General features: G+C 41.2%; 3 protein-coding genes across 3 annotated transcripts; 2 read left to right on the forward strand and 1 right to left on the reverse strand.

Annotated features, from left to right (window-relative positions):
• Positions 1 to 2,308: 2,308 nt before the first annotated feature.
• Positions 2,309 to 10,818, reverse strand: trnau1apb (tRNA selenocysteine 1 associated protein 1b). Its single transcript, XM_018745145.2, has 9 exons — positions 10,662 to 10,818; positions 7,768 to 7,865; positions 7,411 to 7,510; positions 6,936 to 6,988; positions 6,682 to 6,813; positions 5,800 to 5,919; positions 5,332 to 5,608; positions 3,714 to 3,759; positions 2,309 to 3,325 (listed from the first exon to the last, which is right to left on the reverse strand). Exons 1-9 carry the CDS (start codon positions 10,695 to 10,697, stop codon positions 3,186 to 3,188), a joined length of 1,002 nt encoding a protein of 333 aa, XP_018600661.1. The 5' UTR covers positions 10,698 to 10,818; the 3' UTR covers positions 2,309 to 3,185.
• A 222-nt stretch (positions 10,819 to 11,040) lies between these two features.
• pak1ip1 (PAK1 interacting protein 1) lies at positions 11,041 to 15,021 on the forward strand. The gene is made up of 10 exons (XM_018745143.2): positions 11,041 to 11,156; positions 12,070 to 12,232; positions 12,346 to 12,466; positions 12,598 to 12,672; positions 12,826 to 12,878; positions 13,033 to 13,178; positions 13,468 to 13,565; positions 13,711 to 13,810; positions 14,387 to 14,516; positions 14,876 to 15,021. The coding sequence occupies exons 1-10, from the start codon at positions 11,046 to 11,048 to the stop codon at positions 15,007 to 15,009; spliced, it is 1,131 nt and encodes a 376-aa protein (XP_018600659.1). The 5' UTR covers positions 11,041 to 11,045; the 3' UTR covers positions 15,010 to 15,021.
• Positions 15,022 to 17,543: 2,522 nt separating this feature from the next.
• LOC108930090 (transmembrane protein 14C-like) lies at positions 17,544 to 20,723 on the forward strand. Its single transcript, XM_018745146.1, has 5 exons — positions 17,544 to 17,552; positions 18,522 to 18,605; positions 19,244 to 19,345; positions 19,627 to 19,714; positions 20,215 to 20,723. The coding sequence occupies exons 2-5, from the start codon at positions 18,530 to 18,532 to the stop codon at positions 20,270 to 20,272; spliced, it is 324 nt and encodes a 107-aa protein (XP_018600662.1). The 5' UTR covers positions 17,544 to 17,552; positions 18,522 to 18,529; the 3' UTR covers positions 20,273 to 20,723.
• Positions 20,724 to 20,985: the final 262 nt, after the last annotated feature.

A 20,985-nucleotide genomic window follows, 5' to 3' on the forward strand; every position in this document is an offset into this window, starting at 1 on the left:
ATAAAATGACTAATTATACACAATTATACACTCATATTAACATGGACTCACAGGAGACTCACTTAGGAACTTGACAAAAAAGTGAAGTTGTAATAATTTCCGACAATCGCTTGGAAAAACAAAACAAACTAAACCTTTGCCGAAAACTGATAGTCAGGTGGATGTTATTATTATTCTGTGAGTCTCGGGTCTTCAACTACAGACCGAATTCCCATTTTGCTCCATTTCTGTGCGAAATCGGTGAGACGCTGGAGCGCATAGGCGGGACTCGAGCGGGACTCGGGCGCCACCGCGCGGCAGAAATGCGGTATTACACGTTAGTTAGAAATACTGCGGTGTCACTTCGGCTTCTCTAAAAACGGTCGACGGTCCAGATGTTGTGTTTAGATTGTACAGCAGAAAGAAATTGTTCTTCGCTTTTTCATGGGACAAGAGATGCAAATCAATGCACGATTCTGGGCTTTCCTGAGAGGAAAAACAATGTATAATAACAGTAAAAATAACTAATACTGTATTGTCTAGAGTTCCGTTTCAATGTTTACTTTTCACTTTCAGCAAAGGGAGGTTGCGGATAGTACAGTATTAATATTAATGTTAGAAGCAGAACGATGCGTTGCGCTAGAATAGAAAATTCTAAGTCCTGTAGCGCCCCCTTGTGATTCAAACTAAGTGGTGCAGCGTGTTTAGACCCTCCAAAAAAGGGACAAAAATCCTTTTAAAACACAATTTTATTTCAGACATGGAAACTAGCGATACATTACCGAATTTTTTTTTTTTTTTTTTTTAAAACGTCATTTCACAAGTTCCCAACCTATCAATTTCTCACTAAAAGTAACTGAATCACAAATTCGTGTGAAACCGAGCTGAGGTCAGTGGGAAACCACGCGAGGGCAAAGCGGCTCGATTCGAACCCGCGTCTCTGTGTGGGGGTGCGGGGGGAGGGGGGGTAGTAAAGACCCACTTGTTGTGCACATAAACGAGAAGGTTAATAAGAAGGAAATGGCTCTACTTGCCCGTAGGGTCTCAATATAACATACACACACACACACACTTTCTGAACCGCTTCTCCCATATGGGGTAGCGAGGAACCGGAGCCAACCCGGCAACACAGGGCATTAGGCCAGAGAGGGAGGGGACATATTTTTATAAATTATCTTAATTGTTCAGCACATGAAGATTAGAATTTAAAACGACTGAAAACAAAGGACTCTCCCAAAATCCTTTAGAGCTTCTTGTTTCAGAACTCATCCCATAAACGTGCAGCGCTCCTCGTCTTGTTATGCGCACGTGACCCTCGAACCCCTGACCGCACCATAAACACCGCGCGAAGGAGAGAGCCCAATGGATGGCGGTGGCAGCAGCGGTGGCCCCGACCCCCACATTGCTGTACTACCAGGCAAGAACTAGGCCCAAAACACAGGTCGCCAACATCTAGAGGACAATGCAATTAAAAATGAGCAGAGTGGAAAATGTATGTCACACTTCGTAAAATCAACACTAAAACTGTAACGAGTGACTATTAAGCACTTGCATTTATTTGTGATTTACTTGTGAAGACAAAGAGTGACAAACAAGCTTTGTAGTGATCTCTAAATTAGCAACAAAGTATGGAAGATGGTTTCACACTGGAGTAAAGTGTTCATTGATCATTGTGCAAAACATTTATTTTGTTCAGGAAGAGAGGAGTGAGAAGAGAACTAAAGTTTGGCATTTCAATCAAAAGGACGCAGGACACAGTAGCGGAGGGCCCTGACGCGCATCCAGAACCTCCAGTTGAAAGACACTTCTGAAGTTACGCTGCCACAGCCCAACACCCACACACTGTTTCAAAGAAGGCACAGGAAACACGTGCGTCTCATTCACACCACATACATGTACATGACTGACCGCTACACCCCACGTCAGTGTAATGTCTCCATACAAACCTGCTCCTGTAAGAAAAAGTTACATCCCCCTCCCCACAAATGCTGATTCAGCTGTCCAGAGAAAAAAGTACAACTTAAAAATAATTTCAGTAACTCTTCAAAGATTCTCTTTATAAAAAAAATTTTAAAAAAAGACACAAAACACTTTTTTTTTTTTTTTTTTTTAAAGTAAAACCTCAAGAGAACCTTTATCCTTCACTTGTAGGAACAAAAGAATTAACACCAACAAGTTTCTGGTGGTTAACAGCCATTAGTGGACATTTTTTCAGCTACTTCACATGTGAAACTCAGTGAATCAAATGCCTTTAATGTTTAATTGTAGCTCATGTAATGGCTGTTCCGTTTGTTGTGTTACCTTTTGGAAACTGCAAGGTTTAAAAAAAAAAAAAAAAACACAATTTAATAACCTGGACATTAATAAAAAGTGTTCTACATTTTACCGCAGGAAAATAAGAGATGGAACTTGTTACAAAGACGGCAGGGAAAACGCTGCGATTAGAGATCCTTATGTGAGGATAACAAAAGCTGGGGAAAATGAAGTGTAACAAAAAAAAAAAATAATACATTCAAAAAGAACTGCATATTGGTTAAACATGTCAGACTTGTCTCACAGTGGAAAACAGGACAAAAAAATAAGGAAATGCAACATCCTGTTTATCAGTGGCAGACAGAAGAACAAAATTAACCTGTCAATGCTACATGTCACTGTACAGGGATAAACAAAATCACACAGTGGAAAGTGTATAGCAGGTTCTTTTTCCACATGTGGGGAAAACTCAAATTCGCTCGCTGATCAGTTCAGCGTTTCTCGATGTAACTCAGTATTACAAGAAAGGCAACTGAACTGCACTGTCGACATGGTGATATAAGGCTCACTGTTCAACTGCCAAAGTTGGAACTATGTATAACACAACTGTGTAGAACAAAGACATCCATGTATTTTCATGTCTGTCTTCTGCACCTTTGTGCATCAGTGTTTCTGTGGTGCAGTGAATCCACAGAGAGCTGAGGGAAAAACAGACAAGGCTTCACCACGAGGAAGAGGGAACTGGACCAAGAAGAACCACCACTGGTGGTGTCACAGCACAAATACCTAAAGTATTCCTGACCATTTCAAAACGCTGGTATAAAACTGGATGCTTAAACATGTTGTTCACAAAAGTTTCAAATGGCTGCGCGCGCGCACACACACACACACACACACACACACACACACACACACACACACAGGTTCTGTACAGAGCACGAGAGCAGTCCTGCTCAGCAGTTGGCTAAAGGGATGTCGGAGGTGACGCTGTCCAGCGGCTGCCAATGACAGTCCATCAGTGAGTCATAGAGCTCTTCGCTTCGCTCCATGTACTGCTTGTTCAGCGTGTCCACGTCCAGCAGTGGGTTCGGGTCTAACAGAGAAACTGGAAGTTAGCGCCATCCATCACACAAAGTGATCATGGACCTATAACCTTAGTCATAGTGTCACATGTAATGCCAACATCGACAACTGTTTCTCAGTCCCAAGCTACAGTGACTGTCTGTACACCACATCTATTCATGCTTATAGGCTACAGGTTCTTAAAAAAACATGAGTATTTTCCAACAATATGAGAAAGACATTCATTTCAGTCAATATTAATCATACCATTCAGTCAATATTACTTACGAGGACTGTGTCCAACTTCAGTGCATGGTACAACTTTCTTTTCCTTCCTTTCATTCTCCCTTCTAAACCGTTCCACAAATGTCATTTACTTCCCACATGGCAGTCAGTACACACAGTATAAACAAACTTACCTTCAACTGCCTCTTCACCAGCATCTTCAGTAGAACCTTGCATTTCCTGGAATAAGACATGACAGCTCTTCAAAACAAGTCACACTTTTAAATAAAAAATAAAAAATAATAAAAAAAAAAAAAAAAAAAGAGGTATCTAATGTCCTGTCACAAGGAAAGTCAACATTCAACCTGGTAACAGAAGTTAATTTAACAAGATGCAGTCACCTTCTTATAACTTCTTAGAACAAGGACATCCAATTTGTTTCAATACAGTGGGCCGAACAGGATTTCTATCTGTGGGGAAGTTCTGTATCATACTTGCGTAACAGAGATAACGACGACTAGCAAAGTGGCAGAGCATCACCGATGCCCACTGGAAGTTAATGCCGTACTCCACCTACACTCCTACAGCGCAGCGCACCGCACCAATTCAATATTCTTCATGTGCATGTGTCAAGCAGCATTTGACACCAATGCTCTACTGGTACTGAAAAGTAAGCAATTTTGAAACAAAGAAGCATCGTACCATGGCATGTTTGCAGTTTATATTACTACTTGCTTCCTGAAGCCCGACACCGAACAGCATCGAAGGTTGAGCAAGCGACCGAGCAACTTCAAAGTAGCATTGAACCGAGCGTCATTGAGAGGAGAACCATTCTTGACTTAGAAAAGAACAGCTTACACAGATGTAAGCTTTTCCAAACACAGACATAATTCACACAGCAAAAGCTGTCAAGCTAGGGTATTTGGAACCTGCACAGCAGTAAAATGTTATATGCATATATTAACAGCAAGAATGAAAACTAGAAGCTGAGCCACATCGATTATATTCCAACTTTCATCAATTGCCAGCACATTTCTCAAAAAGGTATGTACCTGCAAAGCCTTGCTGTTTACCAGGACATCAACTGTGCACTCAGTAACATGTTCTTCATCGGAAAATTATTTCAACCCACACGCTAGCTGGTGAGTTACCAGACTGTGTCTTAACTGTCACTTCACTAACATGTAAATTACTCATCCCGTGGGTAAGGTATCGTCAGGCATTTGACAGTATGGCAATATAATAGATGGATTTACATACTACATAATTTCGACCACGGGGATTAATTTATTGATTCAGTGATTTTAGTCATTAGTGTGTCATTAGGGCTTGTTCACATAGCGTATAATGGCAGCATTTAGTCACAGTGGAAAAAACTCAACCAATCACTACATAAGGTACATAAACAGCTTGACCCCCCCCCCCCCCCCCCCATCTTAAAAAGTGCTACATGATCTCTGCTGTTAAACATCGTAACCTTTTGCCCTTGTACAACATTTACTAATATGGATGGCTATTTCTTGATACCGTTTCAATGTTGTTCTGACCCAGTTTTGTTTTGTTGCTTTAAAAAAAGAGCATAATCCACATTATATTCTATACTCTCAATGTTGTATAAAGCTTTAAATCACATAAAATACAAATTTTTCACTTGCAGCATTTCAGTTTCAGACATCAGTCAGATCTGTAAATTATTTTGCCCAGAGTGTGGAATTTCTGGACACTTTGCAATTCACAAAGACAAAAGGAACGATGGCTGACCAACAGGCAGAGAGGGCTTGGGAAATGGAAGATGCTGTAGAAGGCCCTTACCTCAGTGGAAGAGTTCATTTCAGTTGTCATAGGAGGCATGGGAGGCATGCTCATCTGGGGTGGAGGACCCATCATCCCTGGGCAAGGAGGGGGGGTGCCATATGACCCATAACCATAGTTGTAACTGCTGTTGTACTGGTCATAGCCCCACTGGGGATAGTAGCTCTGGTAGGGCTGCTGGTAGTATGGCTGCTGGAAGTTGTTGTAGTTATTGTAGTTACTGTAGTTGTAGCTGTAATTGTAGTTCTGGTTTTGATGGTAATTATTCATCTTGTTGCTAAAATACAAACAAAGTAAATGTCACCAACACAGATTAAGCAGAATATCATGTTCATAAACAATGCAAACTAAATACAGAAGTCATTAAATGTATTACTAAAAAGAAGTTACACAGCAAATTATTTATAAACATTAGTACTCGCTCTAAAGGTCTGAACAGAAATTAAACCTACTGAAAGGAGGTTTTACCTCTTGTTAACAGCGATGCTAATCCGGATGGGTTTCCCCCCAAGCCCTGTGGCATTCTGAAATTCCTCCAGTGCTTTCTTCTGTTCATTTTCATCAGTGAACTTGACAAAGCCATAACCTCTGTGACAATTACAGCACTCACACCTGTAAGCACTCATTCTAGAACTGTGGGCTTGCCACCATGCAAACTAAAAACTTATAGTATATATATATATTTTATGGAAAAACTGAAAAATGTTGTTTTACTTTTAATATGAAGTAGCATCACTTCAATTGTGAGTTGCTCTTGCTTATCCTATATGGGGAAAACAATAGTTTTAGCAGATTTGCCTATGCTGGAAAAGAAGCACACCACACAACCATTTTCAGTCTCCTGTCCATAAATATGCTACAAAAAAAAAAGCAGCAAGCATAAATCCAGATGAATTCGATGAAAGCCACAGGGTTGATTTCAAGGTTATCCAGGTCATGGCATCGCAGGAGATGACCTGATGTGTGAATCCCAAAAACTTTCAGGATTTAATGAGCAGGACACAATTTGTGGGAGGAAAGAAGTTAAAAATGAGCCATTTAAAAAACAAAGACCTACAAAACTGTAGGACACCAGTCAAAAGAACAAATAGTTTAAAAGGAAACTACTGTTATGCATTATTAGAAAGTGCAAATGAATTGCATTTGACAATATCCAACCTGGACCTGGGCTTTCACCACCATGGAAAATGTAAGGAAATCCCAAACACATAAATCTACCCAGATCTTCAAGGACTTCCACTCTAACTATGACTGTCAGACAAAATTATCACATGGCAGATATGAAACACCCAGCAGAACAGACAACTATCTTATTTATGGAGGCTGGCTGCAACGTACGGTCATTCTGACCTTGAGTTTCCGTAGGCATCTGTGACCACTTTGCCCCCTTTGCACGAAGGGTACTTCTTCATGAAGAACTGATGGAGCTGGAAGTCATCCACTTCGGAAGTCAGATCACCAACGAAAACTGAATACTCTGGGCTGTGAAGTTGTACAAAGTCCGGTGTATTAAACTGGTAAACATCATTTAAAGCTCTATATTGCAAAACAATGGAGAGTTTCTGTTCACAACTTTACACAAGTAGAAAGTGCTGATGACTCACCTTGCCTCTGGTCTCTTCCCATATGTAGCATAGTTTAACTTAAACTTTCTAGGCTACAGAACACAAAGAGAAGAAGCATGATCAGAACTTTTCCATCACACACGTAGTAAGGTTATATATTGCTAAAATAAGAAGTATAATCTAAGAGCATCTTTTTGTTACATACCTTTCAGTATCCAGATTCTGCAGTAAGTTGCTAACAGTTTATTCACCCGCTTCAAACAAAGCCAATTAATAAAGTGTCTCAAACACCTTTATCTGGGAGAAAATGGAGCCCAGCAACCTGTCAGTTATGAATAGCAAGAAGCACTGCTGATCTGCAAATTTTACTTCTTAGAAAACATTAGGCCAGCTCCACAGAACAAGCAAAAAAAAAAAAAAAAAAAAAGCAAAATGTTACACAAGGGAAAAGCAGCTGTTAAATATACAGACAAACAAAACAGGATGGGTGTGTATCTCCATTGGCAGTACTTACTGGATTTGATCCTGGGACTAACTTCCCGTTGAGCCTAAGAACACATCGGTCCACACTGGCCTCATCTGCCATTTCCACAAAACAGTATCCAGCAGAGCCACTGGAGGGAATATAAACAGATATATTTAACATTATCAAACTCCTTCAGATTTCTATTTTGGTTAACTATACAAAAAACACCCAAAATATAGTTCTGTCATGTTTACACCATCATTCCACTACAGAGCAATCACTGTGATTACTTAAAGATCATAAATCAGCAAGTCTACTTGTCTTTGTTTGAATTTTTACAAGGTTTAAAAGACAACGTACAATGAATATCACCCTGACTGTTTCTTGTGGTAGCAAGAAACTTACCCAGTTACTCTGTGAGAAATTATTTTAACACCCAAAGCATTCTCCCCCATTGTACTAAAAGCTTGCTTGATGAAGTTCTCATCCATGTATGGGTCCAGCTACAAGAAAAAAAAAAAAAAAAGTATGTTTTCAGACACATGACAGCATTACTGCACACTGCTTTACACTATTTTACATCCAGCTGTGTATAGCACCTAGGTTAGAAAAGGTTTTGTAGCAACTACTTCAGACAAATCCAATGAACCTCAATCTGTCAATATCAGATGGTAACAGTAGCCAGGCACACATTTAAAAAATAAAAAATTGCGGTTGATAATCTAGTCTTACATAACACCTTGGTTATATATTACATTCACTCAGTCAAAGGTGCTTGCAATTTGAATGACAATGACTAAAATGTGCGGTGGCGCAGTGGTGCAGTGGGTTGGACAACAGTCCTGCTCTCGGTGGGTCTGGGGTTCGAGTCCCGCTTGGGGTGCCTTGCAGCGGACTGGCGTCCCGTCCTGGGTGTGTCCCCTCCCCATCCGGCCTTGCGCCCTGAGTTGCTGGGTAGGCTCCGGCTCCCCGTGACCCCATATGGGATGAAGGGTTCTGAAAACGTGTGTGTGTGTGTGACTAAAATGTGAACATCTTCTCTGTAGCAGGTGACAGGAATGTACAGCAGCTCTGCCACAGCACCAGCAGTAATGCAGCTGACCACTGAAACCAGCGCTGATGAGTGGTGATCCTAAATAACACGGACAGCAGGTGGCACAGCCATTAAGGACGTGTCAGCCCCCACTGTCACTACAGTAACCTTGAGGAAAGCGTTCAGCCTGAGATGTTCCACTGAAAACACACAGCTGGAGAAATACATTTTGAAAGTGTCAGCTGATAAAAATAGCAACAAAAGGCCTGCAAATCAATCCGGTCTTCCCAGTTTCTAGGTAGGACTACATTTACATACATAACATAAACATTTCTATTTACATAGAAATACTTTGAATACTTTTCATTCTCTCCTTCTGCTGGTGTGATGCACCTTTTGTATTCTTCTCAGGGATGTACTTCTGCTTTGGAGAAAGCATCTGCTAAGCAAATAATTACATGTAACCTTTTGGTGGCCAAAAAAGTTTTTTCTTTAAGTTGTATTACAAGTTGTAGCAGCAGCATTATTAGTAATGACAGTGGAAGCAACAATAGTATTATTAGTTCGCAGTACAGTCACTAAGCTCTAAGAATGGCTGCCGTGTCATGGCGCTTAGCACCACATGATTCAGTGGTTTATAACAACTGGTTGCTATGTGGCCTCCTGTCTGAGAACTAACTTACTGTACCAGGTATAAGTGGCAGCAATGTTATTGGTGTCAGTATTACATTTATTAATTTAGCAGATGCTTTTCTCCACAGCAATGTACATCTCAGAGAAAATATGTTCATTAGATTAGGAGAAAGAGAGTTGCAGATGTGCGATTCTTAAGCAAACCCACTTTCTTTCCACTTTATGCATCGATTTTCATCGCACGAGTAGGTGCACAAAACTGAGGATAGACTAATCCTCATCACCTTCCTACATTTTAAGGTACACAAACATTTACATACAATACAGGAGTAGCAGCTGTGAAAAGACTTATCTGGGCATGACGACAAAGTTACGGTGCATTTAGAAACATTTACACCATACATGAGCTTGAGAGATCATGGACAAAGTGAGTCTGAAAAAGGTGAGTTTTCACACCCTTCTTGAATATAGAGAGAGCTTCAGCAGTTCTGAGTGAGAGGGGGAGGTCATTCCACCACAACGGACCCAGAACTGAGGACCTCCGCGCTTTACCTTTCGTGCGCAAGACCACCAAGCGAGCAGAAGTAGACGAGCGAAGATGTCTGGTCAGGGTGTAGCGGTATTATTAGTACTCATAATGAAAACAGTAAAATAAAGAGAAATAAATTATATACATAATGGTAGCAGCAGTAGTATTTTATTATAATGCTATAAGCAGCAGTAGTGGTATTTTTGTATGGACAGCTGGTGTAGTGGTTACTTAAGTTAGAGCTGCTGCCGTTGGACCCGAAGCTTAGAGGTTCAAATGTCACCACATAGATAGTAAGTACCCTTGAGGAAAGCACTTACTCTTGACTGCTGCAGCAAAATTATCCAGGCAGCTGTATAAATCATGGAGAGTAAATATATAATTGTATAAGTTAACTGTAGCCAAATTCGGAGAAAGGGAAGCGTCACAGCGATATGAATTATTGTGTTGTACTTGTAGCAGCATCAGCACTGCGATTACAACACACTACTAGAAGAATTATTACACCCCCTCCCAGGGTGCAGCAGTAAATATGACGAACGACGTGACGACAACTACTTCAACTTGCAGCCCAGAATACACACACAGGAGAGCACACTTACTTCAGTGCCAAGATAAACAACATAATGATAATCATGTGTGTTGAACGGTAGCGTGGCTAAAGCAGTTATTTATATAACTAAGAGAGAGTGATACTAGTAGTAGTTGTGTTAGAATTACTTTTTGTGATTAGCATTGCTAGCCGTTAGCTTTAGCTTGCCTTGTGCCACGACTGACAGGGACTCTGACTCTATCTAAGTCTGACGACGTCACCCCCAACTGGACGCCCGCACACTACAGCAGGACTGTCTCTCGCAGTTGGAGAAGTTTATGAAAACGTACAAGCAAAGCAAGCTACCGCACCGTTGCGTTGTACGTTTTCAAAAAATGCTGGTGACGGTGAGAAGCTCTCCGAGGGGAAGACTGCGCGAAGAATACAAGAAGAAGAAAGAAGAAGAAAGTTAGACTCCACACAGCCACCCGTGCTCGTCGTCCCGCTAACGTCCGAGCGGCTCCGGTCCGGAGTTTCAGAAATTAAACACCGTGAAGAAAACAACTACTTACATCACCCATCCACAAGCTTGTCATTCTGTTGAACATCCTGGCACCAATGTGTTCGGCTACTGTTTAAAAAAAAACAGAAATTACGACAGAATATCACGCGAGAAACACGTAACTTTACTTGCTCCCGACTTGACCAAAGCGGAATGGCCCCTAACTACCTTCCAGCAGCTCTAATAGGTGACTCCAGACCGCCTGGAGAGAAAAATCTAATTTGTTATTTTCGTTGTTAAATACGAGCGAGAATTTTTTTTTAAATTACACAGCGTTTGATAGCCAATTAAAACATACTACAGAGAATTAGAAAAAAATAAGGGGACTAAGTCATGTTGTCTTTTCAGAACAGGCATTAAATCGGGCTCCTTCTCCGGTCCTCAAACTGGGCCAATGCGATCGAATCCCACGTGTTTGTGTGTTAACATGGAGCCAGTTGTAGAAGTGGTGGCTGGAAGTTATGAACAGATTGCGTTTGGTTATCGCGTGTATAAAGAGCAGCAGGTATTGTTTTCGCACCTAAATGAGTACATTTTTAAGGAGGGGAGCTCCTCGTAGTGTTACTTCATCGCAGAGATCCTCTGTCAGAATGGAAGAATGATAATGATTGAATACACAGAGACAGAAAAGTTTGTACAATTTGATGTATGATGATGGAGCTAAAATATTTGTAGGCAACTAACTAAAACTAATAACTAAAATAATATAATTAGGTAACGTGTTGTCTTACACCTTGGACGTGTTTGGTTGAATACGCCATTCCTGAAGAATAGTACCCTGCCTGGCTGGATTCAGTGAACTTACTTACTGCACATGATGATTAATACATGATTGCAAAGTTATGTAATTCACCTTGATAGAGTCATCTAAATAACTAATAGTGGTTATGTGTGTAGTGTAACAGTGTGTATTATATAGTAATTCTTGAGATTCTGACAAATCATTAAAGCTTCAGACAGTGCTAGTACTGTCTTTGGACCCAAAGGTTGCAGGTTCGATTCCCACTTCCAGCTGTAGTATTCTTGAGTAAGGTATTTCTCCTAAATTGCCCCTCTGTATAAAATTGGGGGTTGGGGGGTGCGGTGGCACAGCGGATTTGGCCGGGTCCTGCTTTCTGATGGGTCTGGAGTTCGAGTCCCACTTGGGGTGCCTTGCGACAGACTGGCATCCCATCTTGGGTGCGTCCCCTCCCCCTCTAGCCTTACGCCCTGTGTTGCCGGGTTAGGCTCCGGCTCGCCGCGACCCCGTATGGGACGAGGGGCTCAAATGACGTGTGTGTAAAATTGGTAAATAATTGTAAGCAGCTCAACATTGTAAGTTGCTTTGGAGAAAATTGTGAACTAAATGAATAAATGTAATAGTAAAATGAAGGCGAAACACCTTCAGCTTTCATCGGCTATGTGTTTCTCACTTGCAGGAATGGACTTTAAAAGCAGACTTCACCAATCACGCCCACACAGCATCTCTGTCCGCTGTGGCGGCTAACGACCGATTCATAGCAACTGGCAGCAAAGACGAGACCATCCAGCTGTACGACATGAAGAGCAGGAGTGAACACGGGGTGCTGCACCACCACAATGGTGAGGAATACCAGACAGCGTCTCGCTGTCCATCTCACTGTGGGTTTCTCAGCGGGGATATGTTTTTGCGAAGGTGGTGTCATGAGGTCGTGCTGCCGTCACGCTGTCAACAGGTACCATCTCGCATCTGGAGTTCTACGGCACTTCACACCTTCTGAGTGGGGGAGAAGATGGGCTTCTCTGTGTTTGGAGCACCAAGAAGTGGGAGTGTCTGAAGTCCATTCAAGCTCACAAGTACATTTCTGATTTCACGTTCACTTTTTGGCAAATTTAATTACTGGTGCAGTTTACTTTTTTTTAAATGAAGTTTTGGACTGTAGAAAAAGTCATGAGGAACAAGCATTCGCTCTATTTTGCTCTGCTAGGGGTCACGTGTCTTCGCTTTCTGTCCATCCGTCGGGAAAAATTGCTCTGTCTGTGGGGACCGATAAGACTCTCAGGTAACTTACAGTGTCATCCATAATGTTTTGTTCAGTTTTCTACAGACTTGAGTAGCAATTAAGTTTTATTCCAGGAAAGGTTCATTTAACAGTGCTTTAAATCAATTAAAATCCCTGAAACATAAGTCTGAAATTTTGTTTCTGTGGCTTTAGGACATGGAATTTAATCGATGGGAGATCAGCTTTCATAAAAAATATCAAACAAAGTAAGTCTTTAAATCTTCTGTCTTTGCATAAATCAAGTCCATAAAATGTTATAGTATTTGAACTAATGTGTTTTAACTTGAAATAGTCTATAAGTATTACGTGATAACATTTTGATAACATGTTTCTTCCTTCTTTTTTTTTTGCCATTTTTAGATGCCCATATTGTTATGTGGTCCCCTGCTGGAGACAAGTACGTTGTGGTCATACATGACAAAATGGACATTTACAGTCTTGACACGGCCACAGTGACAGGAACGATCTTCAACCCAAAGAGAGTCTCATCCGTTAAGTTCTTAAGTGTACGTTTGAGTCCTGTGTCAGAGGGAATCTGGGGTCTAGGGCTTTGCTGATTTTTCTACTGACATAATACATTGTAAACAAACAACTAATATTGGATTTTCATATATTTTCTTAAGATGAGTTCAGTCAGCTGACTTATTACATGTAACCACTGTCATCCCAGCTGTAGTATTAATTGTGTTTTTGAAAGTGTGACATTTAATTGTCAAGCGTTGAAACATTTTTAGTGAAAAAAATTTAGTGATATCAGTTAATGTTTTCATTTCTTTTGCCTCCTTTATTACCCAGAATGCAGTCCTAGCAGTTGCAGGAGACGACGAATTTGTGAGACTCTTTGATGCCAACTCCCAGAAATGCATCGGCGAGTTCAAGGCTCACGAAAACAGGTGCAGTAGTTCGAGATGCAGCTCTGTGGTTGAGGTGTTGAAATGAAACGCAGCACTGCAGTCTTAAAAGAAGACACTTATTTTTTTTTTACTCACACCGACTGAATGTCATACTAACTTTATTTGTTCTTTTTCGGGGGATAAGAGTGAAAGCGCTTGAAAGTTTCACAGTGGAGGATTTTTGTGTCCTTGCATCAGCATCAAACGACGGGTTCATCAAACTCTGGAAGCTCAATCTCGATCAGGTGGTGTAGCATTTCTCTACATTATAACAAATTATTAAACATTAAGAATTCTAAAGTTACTATAGATAACTCTAAACTCATGAGTTACAGTTTACAGTACAATGGGTCTTCAACTTACAAACACAGTTGAGATGTTTGTTTGTAACTCGGTTTGTTCATAAATGCAACCACTATGTCAACATGAACAGAGAGACAGAGGAGATTTTAATGGTCAAACACACATTTTAATACAAGGAATTCTGACATGGTGGACAGTTCTTTGTACACACTCAGCTTAACAGAACAGCATGACATCTTGTGCACCCACCAAGGGGTGTTGTTCCTCTTGTTCTTGCATTACTGTTGTTTCTGTTGACCAAAACGGGATTATCTTTTCATAACATCAGACACAGTACCCCCATAAAAATAAACTAAAAAATGTTAATATCTTTGAAAATTCATAACTTGAATTTTTGTTACATGAGGATCCAGTGTGTTTACTGTCTATTTACTGTAATTGTGCATTAGCTTGAGATTGGTGTGACCTTCACGCTCAGCACTGAGAGGTTAGTTTGAGTGTAACATTTACCCTCTCAGATCAGCATGGAGCCTGTTCTCCTGGCGGAGGTGAACACCACGGCCAGGTTAAACTGCCTGGCTGTCTGGCAGCCAAGCTCACAACAGAAGGCCACAGGGGAGCAGGAGGCACAGGCTGCCACGTCCCAAGGTACTGTCCTTACTGTCCCCTGGTCACCCATCAGAGCCTCTTGCATTAGTGTACTGTGTGCACACTTCCATAATTTTTATCTGTCTTTCACTGAGGAAAGATAAGAAATTGTAGTATTCTGTTGGTCCTTTTTCTGTTTTCTAGTTAAGCTAATAATGTCACAATTCTGTTTCTTGGTAGATTCAAAACAATAGGAACTTGGATTTAAAAAAAGCCACTTAGTAACACACATTTGTTGTAAAATCACAGCAGTGTGTTTTGTGTCAAAGCATTGGCTAAGATGCAAAATAATACAAAGTGTAAAAGCAGCGAGAGTGAAAACAGCACTGACTGGAACAATGTTTCACTGTCTGCTTCAGTCTCAACCCAGCCTGCACCACAACCTACAAAGAGAAAGACTGTGAAGATTTTTGCAGAAGAAGTGGTCATTGAAGAGTCCAGTGGACCAAAGAGAGTAAAAATGGGTGGCAAAAAGAAACAAGAAAACAAATAAACCACACAATGTGTCAGCTTTATGATGTGTGTCAGTTTATTGCTGTTGCTACCAAATCCAGAATCCAGTGAGTGGAATTTAGTTGCTATAGATATCTGCCACCGAGATGTGTGTCCTCTGCTAAATGTCTGCTGTATTTGACACTGTCAACCACCAGATTCTACTCTCCTCTCTTAGTCAGCTTGGGATCAAAGGAGCAGCAATAAGATGGTTTGAGTCCTACCTATCTGATAGATCCTACCAAGTGGTCTGGTGGGGCTCCTGTTCTTCTCCTCTGCCTCTCTCAACTGGTGTTCCGCAGGGTTCAATACTGGGTCATCTGCTCTTCTCAATCTACACCTCCGCCGTTGGCCCTGTCATCGCCTCCCATGGACTCAAATACCACTGTTACGCTGATGGTACCAGCTTTTCCTCTCCTTTCCACCTGGAGCATCAGGCATTTCTGCATGCATCGCTGTCTGCCTGTTGGACATCTCTGCATGGATGTCACCACCTACAACTCATCCTTTCCGAAACAGAGATCCTACACCTCCCAGCCGGCCTGTTGTCCTGTCACGATTGGTTGATCAAACTGGACGACTCGCTCATTTTGCCGACCTCCTCGGCTAGGAGTCTGGGAGTGATGATTGACTCGAGTCTGTCTTTCTCTCGGCACATCAAAGCCACAACCCTGACCTGCAGATACATCCTGCATAACATCCGCAGCATCCATCCTTACCTCACAACTGACTCTGCCCAACTACTTGTCCAGGCCATGGTGACATCCCACCTGGACACTGCAACTCTCTCCTGTGTGGCCTTCCCACTACTGCCATCAAACCTCTATAGCTGATACAGAGCACTGCTGCACGAGTTGTTTGACTTGCCGAATTGTTCCCATGCATCTCCTCTACTCATTTCTCTGCACTGGCTTCCTATAGCTGCCCGGATCAAATTCAAGACCCTGGTTATTGTCTACAAATGTATCAATAGAACTGCTCCCAGCTATCTACAAGACTTGATCATCTGCTACACCCCAACCAGACTGCTACGCTCTTCCACATCTGCTCGCTTGGTGGTCCCGCGCGCAAAAAGTAAAGCACGGAGGTTATCGGTTCTCGCTCCGTTGTGGTGGAATGACCTTCCCCCTCTCACTCAGGACTGCTCGAACTCTAAATTTGAAAAGGGTCTGAAAACTCACCTCTTCCGGACTTGCTTCGACCATGATCTCTCAAGCTCATGTATGGTGTAAATGTTCATGGACCATAACTTTATGATTATACCTGGTCAAGCCCACAGCTACTACTCCTGTATTGTACATAAATGTTTGTGTATCTTTAAAAAAATAATTGTTGGAAGGTGATCAGGAATTGTCTACTCTGAGTTTTCGCATGATGAACATTGCTGCATATAGTGGAAGGAAACAAATTACTTTAAGTAACACATCTGCAACTAAGTCTCTCTCTCCTAATGTAATGTACACATTGTATTTCTCTGATGTGTATGTCGCTTTGGAGAAAAGCGTCTGCTAAATGAATAAATGTAAATGATGCTTCCACAGATTAAGGGACTACATTTACATTTCTGTTCATGGAATGACCTCCTGTTTTTCTCTGACATGTGCATCGCTTCGGCAAAGAGAAATTGTTCATTTACACTACGTACATTCATTTAGCTGCTGTTTTTTCTCCAAAGCCACTTAACAATGTTAAGGTTACAAATTATTTACCCAAGTGGGTAATTTTACTGGAGTAATTCAGGGTAAGTAACTTGCTTGTCAAGCCAAGGTACCACAGCCAGAGGTGGGACTCAAACCTGTGACACACACACACACACACACACACACACACACACACACACACGAAAACTGGGTAGGACCTCCCTTTGCTCTCAGAAGAATACAAACCAGCCAGTGTGGTACCAACAATCATGCTACATTCAAAGTCACTGAGATCATTTTCCCCCCTTTGTCGTGTTTGATCATCATGTGAACATAAATAAATAACTGAAGCCTGACTGGTTTCATTCTTAGCAGTGCGCTGTGACACGTGTGTTCCTAATAAAGTGCTCGGTAAGTGCACTTATAAATAAATAGTTTACTAAATCTTTCACAGGAATATTCTCGGTATGTTTAGTGAGTGCCTACTGAAATTAATTTAATTTTTATGGCATCGCTCCTTCGCAACATTTCGTCAACTCGAGCACTGCTTCCGGTTTCTCAAAAAATGTTGGACAATAAAAGTAGAGTTAAAAAGATACAGAGTTTAATGGTGTTCGGTGGACAGTAGCATGCCCGTTGTTCCTCCTTACAGGGGTATAACACTTGTCAAGTGTAAGTCACATGTGTCCCTTTATCATTTTGAATCTGTTATCAACTTACAAGATATACACACACACACACACACACACACACACACACACACACACACACACACACATTTTCAGAACCGCTTGTCCCATACAGGGATATAAGAGCCCAAACGCCACATCGCTAAAGTACCATTTAAACTCCGTGGGTGTTTTTCGTTGTCCCACTTCGTGTTTGTTACGCAGGAACACACGCGGTAAGTACAATTCAGCTGAGCTTAGCTTATTTTAATAGAGCGCTAGACGAAGACATAAGACAAATAAATAGATAGTTGGCTATATATTAAATTACTACAATATTAAAGCTGTACGTAAGCCAACTGGCCACGCTAGAAAAGGAACAAAAACCTCTCATCTGAAAGGAAGGGAAGCGAGATAAAAAAAAAAAAAAAAAAAAAAACAAAACTGGGGTCCCTTGGGCTAAGCGCCCCCCCCCCCCCCCGCCCTGGGCCTGGGCATTATAAAAAGAAAAAAAAAAAAGACTTTTAAGTCTGTTTACCGCAATTGATAACATCATTGCTAGATGCCAATAGCTGGAGACGTCTCGTGCACCACCATGGCATGCAGTCACCAGCTTGTAATGCTGGTACCAGGGGCCAGGCTGAGGTTCAGGTCTCGGGGAAACAATGAATGCTCAAGAAGAAAAATAGAATTAGTAGCTGATGACATAGTGAGATTACAGACTTTTATACAAAATTTAAATAAAATAAAAAAAAAAAAAGACAGCAAACAGGAATTGCATCGGCCATTGATACAACATATAAGTCTTAAGCCTGGATTTAAAGGCTGAGACAGACACAACATTCCTACTTCGATAAGTGGCAGACGATTCCAAAGTTTGGGTGCTCTATAGTCTATAGATGAAGGCAATTCCTCCTATCAAGATCTTACTGATCACAGGTACTTTAAGGTAACCCGTATCCAATGAAGGAAGACAATGTCTTGGAATGTAAGAATCAATAATCTCGTTAAGGGTAAGCAAGAGCAATGCCTTTCACTACTTTGTTAAAACAGGTGTAATTAGCAATTACATTGTTAACAAGTTGTAACTGTGAAACACACACAGCAGTTTGTTGTCGTTCGGGTATGAAAAGTACACAGTGTTTGAGCAGCACCCTTGTACTCAGTCCACTGTGACTGCAGATGAGCTTTCCTTCCCCTCCCAGCCAACAGCATGTCCGTGGACTGGCTCGCTTACGGATACTCGGCACTGGTTGCCTGTGGGGGCATTCTGGGATACATTAAAGCAGGTACCTTCAGCCTTCTCTACGTATTCAAAGTGCTCTTTGTTATTATTATGTATATCACATTTCCATAGTTTCATTTAGCAGAAGCTTTTCTTCTAAAGGACGTACAGCTCGGTAAAAATGAAGGTGCATTTCTCCAGGAGATGGAGAGAAGATTCTCAAAGTACAGGCAGTTTGTCTGATGTCATCATTTAATCCAGCACACATTACATGAGTGGCTGCATATGGAATTGGTAGAAAATAACAAAGTGTATTTGTGACAAATGATACAATGAAAATCTATTCAAAAGATAAGAGATGTGGATAGAAGCTTTTTATTATATTTAGCTGACTTTTGTCCAGTGGGGGGCACAGCGGTGCAGTGGGTTGGACCGGGTCCTGCTCTCTGGTGGGTCTGGGGTTCGAGTCCCGCTTCGGGTGCCTTGCGGCGGTCTGGCATCCCGTCCTGGGTGTGCCCCCTCCCCCTCCAGCCTTGCGCCCTGTGTTGCCGGGTAGGCTCTGGTTCCCCACGACCCCGTATGGGACAAGTGGTTTCGACACTGTGTGTGTGTGACTTTTGTCCTAGGTGCCTTGCAATGATTATATATATATATATATATGACTGCAACTTAACCAGTACACCACCTGCTGCCCCTTTTCAGGTAGCATCGCCTCCTTGGTTGCAGGCCTCCTCTTTGGGGGTTTGGCTGGCTTTGGCAGCTACCAGATGTCCCACAATCCTAAGAATGTGTGGGTTTTTCTTGGTGGGTATTTTGCTGGCACTTGTTATGACACGCAAATTTTATCACATTGTCATTGTACTGAAGAATTTTTCTCTATCTCAGTAAAGCTTCCAGTTCAGTGTATGTATGTGTTGTCAGTGACCATAGGCACAAGGGTCACAGTGAACCAGATTTCAGGGAAGTGTAACACAGGATACATGCTGGACAGGGTGTATTCCCATAACAGCGAATATACATAAACACACATCAACACTAAATTTTTCCAGATTTTATATGCATTTTCCTTTAATTTTGCTGAACAGGAGCCTCAGGAACACTAGCTGGAGTCATGGGATTTCGATTTCTCAACTCTTGGAAGTTCATGCCAGCTGGCCTTGCAGCAGGAGCAAGGTACCATAGGTTTTACATTATACAGCACAGTGAAAGGTGGAATACACTTTTTAGTATATCCAGTGGCACAGATGTTGAAGTTCAAATTGTTGTGCTTATTGAACGCTTGTACTTATTAAAAGCTTTCAACTGTAGTTTGGAGAGATTTCTTATACAGGAGGACAGCTGGTACTGTAGCGGTTAGAGCTCCTGCCTTTGTTCCCAAAGGTCGCAGGTTTGAATCTCACTTCAGGCTACAGTACCCTTGAGCAAGGTACTAACCCTAAAATGGCTCCAGTAAAATTACCCAGCTGTATAAATGGGTAAATAATCGTATAGTACCCTAATGTATGTCGCTTTGGAGTGTTAGCTCCATGTTAGCTAAATGAATAAATGTAATGCAATTACATTATGATCTTGGGAAGTAGACTGTTCAAGAGTGGGCAGGAGCATTTTGAGGCTGTGGTGTATGTTTGGCTGCCAGGTAATAATGGTATCATGTTATTTTTGTCCTCCTGCAGTATACTGATGCTGGTGAAGGTTGGCCTAGCAATGTTCCGGAAGCCTCATGGACCGTAACGACTGTCAGTAACATCCCTTCAGACAACCAATGATGACTTTTACTGGACAAATAGAATTTCATATCATAGCTAACTCCATCAAAGAGTTTTCATAGGTATATATACTGTGTATATATATTTTTTATTTTTAAATAAAATGGGAAAATGAAAATAATCCTGATTCCAAGTAATGTACATGGACATGATGTCACCTGATGTAAATTCTTTCATTTCCTAGGATATAATATTTAACAGCATGCTGGCTGCATGTGAACACAAGCCTCAGCAATTTATAACACATTTACTCTGATTTGTATAAAGGCACAGCCTGGATAGCGTATTTCACCGCATGCCATCTGCATTCATTCTCAACAGAAGTTTTTGTATTAAAAACTCAAGGCAACACTTCAGGACTATATTATAATTTTTACTATTCAAGAAATAATTATAAAAATATGAATACACAAGTAGATGACTCCTAAAAAAATTACAATGTAAAACCAAGTACCAAGTAGACATTTATGGCATTCTTGTCTTTAAAATGTAAATGTAAAAAGAAATCTACAGATCATTTTATGGTTATATTGTAGATATACATAGTGTACACATACACATCGAGTGTAATACATTTAGTTCATTGTAAAAATACAATAAATTCAACACAACTGACATACATGACATGTAACAGAACTTACAAAACGATTTTACATTCTAGCCTTTTTTAGCCTGCTG

The sequence above is a fragment of the Scleropages formosus genome, chromosome 7, assembly GCF_900964775.1.
Source record: "Scleropages formosus chromosome 7, fSclFor1.1, whole genome shotgun sequence".
In the NCBI taxonomy this organism is placed as follows: Eukaryota; Metazoa; Chordata; class Actinopteri; order Osteoglossiformes; family Osteoglossidae; genus Scleropages; species Scleropages formosus.

Coding starts and splice junctions, on each gene's coding strand:
- trnau1apb (XM_018745145.2), bottom strand. CDS start 10,697: ATGTTCAACAGAATGACAAGCTTGTGGATGGGTGAT. Junction 7,511..7,767: donor ATTTCTCACAGAGTAACTGG/GTAAGTTTCTTG, acceptor TATTCCCTCCAG/TGGCTCTGCTGGATACTGTT. Junction 3,326..3,713: donor TGGTGAAGAGGCAGTTGAAG/GTAAGTTTGTTT, acceptor TTTCTCTGTTAG/ACCCGAACCCACTGCTGGAC.
- pak1ip1 (XM_018745143.2), top strand. CDS start 11,046: ATGCGATCGAATCCCACGTGTTTGTGTGTTAACATGGAGCCAGTTGTA. Junction 12,879..13,032: donor CATAAAAAATATCAAACAAA/GTAAGTCTTTAA, acceptor TGCCATTTTTAG/ATGCCCATATTGTTATGTGG. Junction 13,811..14,386: donor GGAAGCTCAATCTCGATCAG/GTGGTGTAGCAT, acceptor TTACCCTCTCAG/ATCAGCATGGAGCCTGTTCT.
- LOC108930090 (XM_018745146.1), top strand. CDS start 18,530: ATGTCCGTGGACTGGCTCGCTTACGGATACTCGGCACTGGTTGCCTGT. Junction 18,606..19,243: donor TCTGGGATACATTAAAGCAG/GTACCTTCAGCC, acceptor GCCCCTTTTCAG/GTAGCATCGCCTCCTTGGTT. Junction 19,346..19,626: donor GAATGTGTGGGTTTTTCTTG/GTGGGTATTTTG, acceptor TTTGCTGAACAG/GAGCCTCAGGAACACTAGCT.